The 9,668-nt window shown below is 43.0% G+C and overlaps 1 protein-coding gene across 1 annotated transcript in view; it reads left to right on the top strand.

The window, feature by feature from the left end:
* The first annotated feature begins 2,043 nt into the window (after positions 1–2,043).
* FMNL2 (formin like 2) overlaps positions 2,044–9,668 on the top strand; it is a 277,496-nt gene continuing 269,871 nt past the window's right edge. Inside the window, 1 exon segment of the mRNA XM_075070227.1 lies at positions 2,044–2,709. Within this exon segment, the coding sequence (XP_074926328.1) occupies positions 2,593–2,709 (117 nt within the window). The 5' untranslated portion in view covers positions 2,044–2,592.

Below are 9,668 nucleotides of genomic sequence, written 5' to 3'. Positions count from 1 at the left end.
GTCCAACATGGCTCTGTATGGTGAAATATGGCACTTTTTAATCAATGGAAATAAATTACACAGTGAAGACAACAAATGCGTAAATGCTTTCTTATTTAAATAGCACATATATAAAATATTTTCTTTCTATTAAAAACATTAAGGAAATTCACAAAAAAAACCCATTCATTTACCATTAGTTATGGTGGCTTTCATCAATAAACTAAACCATAAAAGAATGAGGAAATACAAAGTTAAGGATTAGAAAGGATTAAAAGGTTGCAACGTCAACCAGTCTCAAATTAAGAAATGCCAGAATGAACATTGCGTATCCAACCTGAATTTGCCCCCTCTTGTGTGTATGCATTATGATAAGGATTTTAATTATATATTCCTATAATATTTTTAACACAGGACCCTAGATTCATTCAGTACAAAGCAAGTGATCAAAGCAAGTAAAACCATGCTCTTTATATCTGAGTTAATCTCTACAGAGTAATTTTATGTATGGCAGGGTATTGACAGATCACAGGTTTATGTTGCACACGTTATTACTTTAACATTTCCCTTTCACACTTTCCTAGTGCCACATCACAGATGGGATTGCTGAGCTAGATGCTGAAGCAAACACTTATGTATTGTTGGCATGAAAAGGTATTTTTCTCAAGTTAACATATGAGGATAAAGAGTATATCACTCAACTTGCATCCCAGAAATATGGATGTAAGGTGTGATCCTGCTCCTGTTATAGTCCTCTTTCTACTGAAAAAAATATTGCACGCATTTCCCCAGCTTAATAGTTTATTTCACTATTTATTGGGATATTGTTTTTTACTCTGATGATTTGTATGCAAACAAAGATTTTGAATGTATCTCCATCTTTATGGAGACCATCAACATGCAGCATGCTAGTTTTCTTAAAAAATGCAGTGTAAATGGACAATACGTGAGACGCTGAGCTATCTGGCAACACTAAAACTCCGGGTTGGACTTTCTTCATCAAGTTTGTATACACTGTTTCATTATGTGGTTCAGGTAAAGGCATAATTACTTATCTTTGCTGTCTGGTGATATTCAGTGAAGTGTTGCAAATTAATATTTAAAATTAAATACAAAAAGAGAATACTAAGGCTACATAATTACCCATTCAAAAATCAGAAAATGACAAAGTTAAGACTCAGTGTGAACCCTTAACTCTGCCCCACTTCATGTATTATGATATTGTGATACATTAATTAGTTTTCAGATCACCTGGTACTTTTTCAGAGAAAGGTCACAAGATTTTTTTTTATATAATGGGGGAAGTATATTTTCTCTCTCTCACCTCATTCAGGTATGGCTGAACTCTTATTGGTCATAATTCCCACCAAACTAATGATAAACCCACATATGCAGAGACCAACCATGGAAAATAGTGTCCCAAAAACTGGATGTTCTACAAAGAAAAAAACATCCTGAAAAGGGGATTTATAACAGAAATCATTTAGCAACCTTCAGTATAGCTATCACAGAATGCTTCAAATCTCAGGCACAGGACTGTGATTTGTTCTCTGTATTATAACTCCCTAAAATATTACCCTGTGGTTGGCAGAGGATGGGGATTTCACTCATGTAGGAAAATTTTGCAATTGTCTAGCTTGGGTTACTTTCACAATATAGTGTGATAAAGGTTGAAACAAATCATTTCATAATTAAATGATCTCATGGCCGTTATGATTCCCTTCTATGATTTACCCTCTGCTAAAATATTTAAAAACTGAAGGTTGGCTATTCTAAACTTGGACTGAATTGTTGTGGCCTGCAAACAATCTTGTGTTTAGGGAACCGTGGGTGGGAAAAACATAGAAATCCTCCTTACGATCTGACAAGTTTGTTTTCACGCGTGATGTGGTTTAGGGCTAGCTGCTGGTGTGGGTTCGTGTATGGCTCCTTTTGAGTGTGCACGTTGATTCCGGCGAACCGGGGCAGGGACTACGAGTCCCAGCTATCCCCGGGCGGCTCAGTGGGAGGTGGCTAGCGAAAGGGGGCTTTGTGCTGCTGCTGCAGGGGTGTGGGTTTGTCTGGAATCGGAATTTGCTGCGGCTCGGCTGAGTTTTGTGGTGGCTTGTGTTGTGTGGGGGCCCAGCGTGTATGTGTCAGAGGCAGCAGCAGCAGCAGCAGCAGCGGCCACATCAGGGGGAGCCGGGGCGAAAGAGGGACCGCTAAGCCGGAATCATGTATCTCACCATTAGGATTGTAAGCAGGGAGTGGTGTGGAAATTGTGCAACATGCAGATAAGATCCCGGTTTCCTAACGCCCTCTCCAGAAGAAAGAGAGCGAGCTTGCCCTGGGCAGGAGGGAGAGGAGAAAGCCAGCATGAAGGTTGAAGGAGATCATTTCCACGGCCAGTGCTAGAGGGAGACCTAGATCTGTGCAACTCGCTTCCCCGTGGCTGTTTTGTTTGGGGCGGGGGGGACACCGGATCGGGCTCAGCCAGGGAGGAGGGGAAGGTGTGGGGGGGAAGGGAGGGCGGCGAAGGAATAACGGAGAGAGAGGCTGTGCGGTGCATTGCACACAGACTGAGCGAGGGAAAGAGCCGGAAGAATCGCCCCTCTCCGAGGAAGGGCCATCGCCATGGGCAATGCCGGGAGCATGGATTCTCAGCAGACGGACTTCAGGGCTCACAACATGCCTCTCAAGCTGCCAATGCCAGAGCCAGGTGAACTGGAGGAGAGATTTGCTGTCGTCCTGGTGAGTGCTTGTTTTCCCCAGCGCGATCCGCTCCGGAGCGAGCCGGAGCCCCACGGCGGGTGGGGGTGCGGGGGTTTGCCTGAGTGTCCAGCCCCTTCCCCCGGCCAGGACTCGCTGGGGAGGCGGGGTGTGTGTGTGGGGTCTGTCCACGTCTCGGATGTGTGAGAAGGAGCCAAACTGCCGTAGGAGCCGCTCGCCCATTGTCTGCAGGGAGCGGGGCATCGGCTGGGCTGTTTGCTCCGAGTGCTGCCGGGGGCTCCGCTTGCACACCCCCCGGCTTTATACCGGAGAGGGGCGGCCCATGTGGCTCGGAAGCGGCGGCGGTGGGGGGCGAGGCAGGCTCTGGCCAAGTTACTGCGGTAAACGCGGCCGTTCAGTTACCAGCCCCCCTGGTGTAAAGGCCGAGCCGGAGCGATCTGCATCTCGTTTGCAAGTGGGAAACAATAGTGGGGGGTGGGTTGTTGGGAGTCACTGAGGCGGAATCGAGGCGTGGAAGAGTTCGGAACTGTGCGCTCTGGAGCCTGCCTCGGAGAGCAGAAAAGAGGTGGCTGCCTGCTGGTGCTTGTTGGTGCTTTCACTCAATAAACAAGGCAGCTTCTTTTTCCCACTTCAGACCCGCTCCTGATCCGCGTCTCTTTCCTTTGTAAAGCAGCCGCCTTTTACTTCTGTTCCGCGCACAGTTTTCATAGACATTTCTAAACCTTGGCCATTCAGTCAGTTGCTGAGATGCAGGGGGCGTGGTGTCTCTGACTGCCTCCGTGAAGAGTTTGGATTAGCTTTAGCCCCGGGACTAGGCAGGCCAGATTCTGATCCCGTTCACACCAGTAAACCATGACTACTGCTGCCCCTGGCTATTATAAAGCTGGTGTACGTAAATTAGAAATCTTGCCCTGTGTTTGTGATCCGAAAAGTGTTTCAAGAGTGTGCAAAAGGGTGACCAGATTCAGCTATGTAGACTTCAGTGATGTCACTAACGTTTCAGTACAAACCCAGTGTAAACAGATAAAAAGAACCAGATTAAATGATCTACCACGTGTTACCAATTTGCTCTTTGCAGTGAAAGCTGTACTAAGGTGTTCACAGTTTAAATATTTTGTGAAATCTTTTCTGGTTAATAAAAGGGTAACTGAGAGTGCATTGCCATTTTTTTGCAAAGGTTGTGTGTGTTGTGGTGTTTGGTGTACAACCATCAGTTCCGATTTCCTGTCTCTGAACTGTATAATTTGTTATGGAAATCAGCATTTATAGTAATAGTTTTCTTCTACCTAGGTTCAAGTCCAGATAAAAGCACTAATGTGGTATTGAGGGAAGAGACTACTTTGCATTTGCCTTTACTTGCCTCTCTTTAATGTTGTGAATGTTAATTCTCTGTCCTGCTAGATGGTGCCCTAGGAAATACAATATGTACTAATTGGCATTACTTCTATAAGGGCACATAGTATGAGAGTATATACTGTATGCCACCTGTGTGACTTACCTTCACAATGTGAAGTTCTTCCTCCCTAGAAATACATTCCTATTATGTGGTTTCTATCTGGACTTCATCTGGTAACCTCTTTCAAGTCTGAAACAGCACTTTGGCATGCAGAGTGTGAGAGCTAAAGAGAGAGTGAGCTTGTGGCAGAGGGGGCATTGACACAATCCATTGTTGTAGAAGTCATAGTAAGAAATGAATTCTGCTCATCTGAGATCAGTTTTTCATAATTTTTAGAGATTTCAATACTATAGTCCATTAATATGTTTTGGGTTAATCTTTAAGACATGATTGACAGCTTATTAAAGGTGTGGAGTGTTTTGTTAATTTGGAATTTCCCAATCACAACTTAAATACACATACATTTTCTTTTTTCTGAATGAGTTAAAAAAACATTAACAAACTGAATGCGAAATACTTCGTGGGCCTGTGCATTTGTATGTCTGTCTACAGGTTAAGAAGGAGTTCTGTAGTGCATTCACTTTCCTTGGAGTTTGCAGTTTCTTTAAATCCCAGCATGCTGTTTGGGGAAGGACCAAGAGAGGGATCTGGATGAAGCAAAAATTCCAAAATATATTGAAGTAAAATGCAAAAATCAAACACTCAGCCTTTCCATGGAACACATCTATAAGTATATACGTTTCTTGCTATTATTTCTGGTGCTGGTTTTACATTACTTTTGGCTATTAAACAGAACAGATAAGTCTATCTTTTGTAATATCAGTATGTCTTTATCTGCATAGTATACATGATTCCATATTTGAAATCAAATTCCCAGGACAGCCTTCAAGGAATGGACATAACTTCTGTTGATGTTATATAGTATGCTCTAGGAAAAGTGCATATTTTGTTTCATGTTTAAATATTTTGAGTAGATTATATAGATCAACAAAAATATTGCATTCTTTTTATGCATTCCTTACTTGTGAAAATGATTTCCTTGTATCCAATGAAGTCCCTGGCACACAAAGAGGAAGGAGGGGAATTTATACAAGAAAATATTTATAGTCACACTCTAGACTAACCTTCTCCTCTGTGTTGTGAAATACTTGCTGGTGTTGGAGGAACATTTCTCAGATTCAAACTGATAGGTGTTTAGACTATTGCTGGTCAGACCCAGTCAGATTATCATGTCTAAGAAAAGAATAAGCCTATTCAAGTAGGAACTCCCACTGATATACCAACTGGCAAGGTGTTATGATTATTAGACATATTAAGGGAGCCTGATTCAGCTCTCACTTTTACCAGTGCAAATCAGCAGTAACTTTATTGACCTCATGGAAGTAACACTGATGTACCATGTGTGAAAAATCAGAATCAAGCCTGTTATGCCTAAATGTATCCAGAAGACTAAATCTGAATCAGTTTATGTCAGTGATCTGTAGAAGAAAAACTGCTTTTGAATTATAATCAATGGCAGAATTAGTTTGTGAAAGGAGTAAACAGTGTGTGAGAATGCCATGTGTTACATGCTTTTAATGCAATCATATAGGCTTGATCCAGAACTCCTATGAAAGGAAAAGTCAGCCTTGCCATTCCCTTGAGTAGGAGCAGGGGATATATATTAGCTGGACTGTAGATACACTTCAAGTATCAAAGGCTCAATACTGCAGCCTTTACTCCTGGGGGTGGCAGATAGTATGTGCTCTGACTCATGGGAGTGGTCTGATGATGACAAGCCTGCTCCTCTGAGAAAGGGCTGCAAAGCTGGGCCCAAATTTTAAGAGGATCAGGAACAAAAAAATTGCCCCAATGACTTGATATTTACATATGGTGTCATGATGATCGGTATTCATCACAACTGCTAAGGAACAGTGTGACAACTTTATAAAAGAAAAGCCTTCATGTAATTCATCTCTTCGCCCTGTCCCTCAGTCCTTCATGGTTTGTTTTCAGGTGTTTCACTCTGTGATCCACCCATCCAGACCTGAGAGTCATGGTGATAGAATGAGTGTGAAAGGAATAGTATCCTTAAAAAAAAAAAAAAAAAAAAAAAGAGTGGAGGGATAATATAAGGATAAGAGATTTATTCTGAGAAATAAGACAAAATGGACACTGTAAGGCTTAAATCTGACCTTCTTTACAAGTTATATGAAGGGATCAGTCTAGCATTCCTTGCACCCCTAAACTCCCACTGTACTCCTAAAAGGTCTGGCTGATCATGTCAATATAATTTTTAATGTAAATGAAATTAGCAAAGCTGCTTTTGACATTGCACAAAACAGTGTTCATTGTAATCACTGCTATTTGTGTATATGCAACAACATCCTGAACAATTCTTCTCTGTTCTTGTATTCAAGCAGTGATGTCATATGTATAAGAATTCTTCCATTCAGATCCAAAAAGGGAATCTTAAGTTATACTTTTCTGTCCTCAAGCAAAATCTGAGCAGAGAGCCACAGAGAAGGAAAAACTTTGAGAACGTGTGTTCATGATTGAAAGCATAAGACCACATTTTTCATGTAAGTGCCTTGACATTAACTGTTCTCTTCATTCTCTTTCTTTGAAATGTTTTCTCTCAAATAACCTACCAAACAATAATGTGGTCTGTTCAACATATCGATGAACTGTGGCATGCATAGAGTTGTGCATATGTGGCAAACAGGTGTACCAGCTGGCATTTGCTAACCTGCAAATAACTATACATTTGAGGAGGCGTCACCCACAGAATAGTTTGTCGTACTGCCTCTTTGGTTAGCCTCATTCTCTGTGGTTTGAGGAGTATAATTTAAAAGAGGTGATGAATTACCTGGGAAATATTCCAGGTGCGCGCTCTCTCTCTCTGTCTCTCTCTTTTTTTTTAATTAAAATAAAGAAAGTTAAACACTGCCTGCACTAGGTAGGTTTCTTTGGTATGTAACAGTGCTGCCAGCACTACTGAAGATGTACTGTGAGTACAGGCTGGACGGGGCCCAGTTCAGATAGAAATTAATATTTTCTCCAGGATCAACTGCATCACACTTTTCTGTTCTTACTACAGTGAAACCTGGAGATCTTCCTGGCTCTGTAGTACAGATTTCTCTCTCTATTATTCCAGTGATACAAGGCACCGAGGATATGACTACACTGCAAAAAAACCCCAAACCCTGCAGCAGCTTGTCTCAGAGCCCAGCTCTACAGACTCGGACTAATGGGGCTTGTGCTACAGTGCTAAATATTGCAGTCCAGCTTGGGCTCTGAGAGTGTGTCTACATTGCAATTAGAAACTCACAGCTGGGCCGTGCCAGCGTACTTGGGCTTGCAGGGCTCAGGGGCTATTTAACTGCAGTGCAGACATTTGGGCTCAGGCTACAGCTTGAGCCCTGGGACCTTCTTGCCTCACAGGCTCCTAGAGCATGGGTTGTAGCCTGAATATCTACACTAGAATTAAACAGCCCCTTAGCCTGAGCCCTGCAAGCCCATGTCAGCTGGCACCGGCCAGCCATGGGCTTTTAATTGCCACGTAGAAATACCCTGACACGCCCTCCATCTGGGTTTCAGAGCCCAGGCTTCAGCCCAAATGGGAACGTCTACACTGCTATTTTTAGCTCTGTACGTGCATCTGATGAGCCCTAGTCTGTAGGCCCAGACCTCTGAGACTCACTGGGGAAGCTTTTTTGGGGGTGGGGTGCGGGGGTGGGGTGACAGTGTAGATGTACCTAGTGTGAGCTTTTGCCACCCTGTTAATTTGCGCGTGCACATACTCTCAATAAATCAAATCTATTTTATGTTTTTCTGTGTCACCCATGACCATAGTATCTGAGCTCAGACTTTGGTAGTGAAAAATGGTCCAACTATTCATAAATTCTTCAGCATTGTCATGAGCTTCACTCTCTGCTAGAGATGCCTCCTTTGGGTTACTGTGGGGATTAGATCTTTCCAGGTGCTGTGCCCTCCACTCAGTCTCTTCAATCATCCCATCTCAATCTGCTGCCCCTCTTGCTCCAAACACACGTCCTTCTCCTAGGGAAGAACTGCAGACTATTTCCCCTGCAACCCATTTCAGCTCCTGAGCTTTATACAGGCCCCTCCTGTTCCTGTCCAACTAAGTCTCATTTAATCAATCCCTGAGCCAGGACCAAGTAAACTTAGACTATCACTGACAGGTGGTTGTCTAACCTGTTCTTAAAACCTCCAGTGATGGGGATTCTACAGCCTCCCTTGGAAGTCTATTCCAGAGCTTAACTACCCTTATATTTAGAAAGTTTTTCCTAATAGCTAACCTTGTTGCAGATTAAGCCCATTACTGCTTGTCCTACCTTCAGTGGATATAGAGAACTTTGGTTTCAATATTGGCTCCTTTGGTTTCAAACTCACTTTTAAGCAAGAAGTACATATGCCAGGAAAGTGGGAGCACAATGCTATTGTCTACATTATCATCACTGACTTCCTAAGTGGCCAGTGGAAGATGCCAACTAAAGTGACAACCAGATTCCAGCTGATCATGTGCTTGCCATGACAAGCACAGCCTATCGAGCATGTGGGAACTTCCTGCTTGAGCAGATTCTTCTACAGTTTTTTTTCCCTTTGATATCATGAGCCAAGTGACCTCAAGTCACAAATCTAAGGAGCCACCACTCATTTATTTTGAATAGGAAGCCGTTGACTCGCATGTTTAAGCAGTATGTAGAGATGTCCTGATTCTATGAGGACAATCCTGATATTTAGGGCTTTTTTTATTTGGGCTCCTATTACCCCCACCCCCTGTCCCAATTGTTCACACTTGCTATCTGGTCACCCTATGTAGAGAAACTGTGCTGAATGTATTTATAGCCACCATCCTTCCAGTACTATTATCTGATACAGTGAATTCAGGATCTGGAGACCTGGGGATAAAGGCTGTACTTCCAGATGGAGCTTACAACAGGGTGGTCCTTCTCTAAACCTTTAACAGTGGTGCGTGTTTATAGATGACACACAGTGTGGAGGAAGTGGCCAGGGCAGAGTTGGCAGAGTGTATTGTTGTCTAATGAGCTGTTATTGACATAATTTGACTGTTGGCTCACACACTGGTTGGGATGTTAACATGAAACATCCCCAGGCCCTCTTCTGATTACAAATGAGTGTTGTGTGCCTGGTTCCATAGAGCCAGGGAAAACCCTGTTTTGAAGAACTATGAGAAGGAACTGAGAGGGAGGAGAGGGAAGGTGGACCCAAAGCCACTGTCATTAAAGCTTTTCTCGAAACTGCATCCAGTGACACTATCAGTCTGCATAGCAGCTCTGCAATGTTCTAATTCTGAGCATGCGCAGGTGGGTGATTGGGGCTCAAAACTGTTCCCGTTGAAGGCAGTGAGAAGTTTGCCATTAACTTCTATGAAAGCAGGCTCTCTCCATCAGTATTTCCTTCTTCACACTGAACTTTTGCGTGTAATCTGTAGTCCGTGCCTCAGTTTTTCTATCTGTAAACAGTTTAATGAGACACCTTCCTTACAGGAGTGTTTGTAAAGTGTTTTGAGAGCCTTGGACACAAGCACTATGAAAGTCCAATGTCCTTATTTATTTGT

This window comes from Chelonoidis abingdonii, chromosome 10, assembly GCF_003597395.2.
Source record: "Chelonoidis abingdonii isolate Lonesome George chromosome 10, CheloAbing_2.0, whole genome shotgun sequence".
Taxonomy (NCBI): Eukaryota; Metazoa; Chordata; order Testudines; family Testudinidae; genus Chelonoidis; species Chelonoidis abingdonii.
The sequence above is the reverse complement of the archived record's forward strand: the minus strand, read 5'-3'. Positions and strand labels throughout refer to the sequence as shown.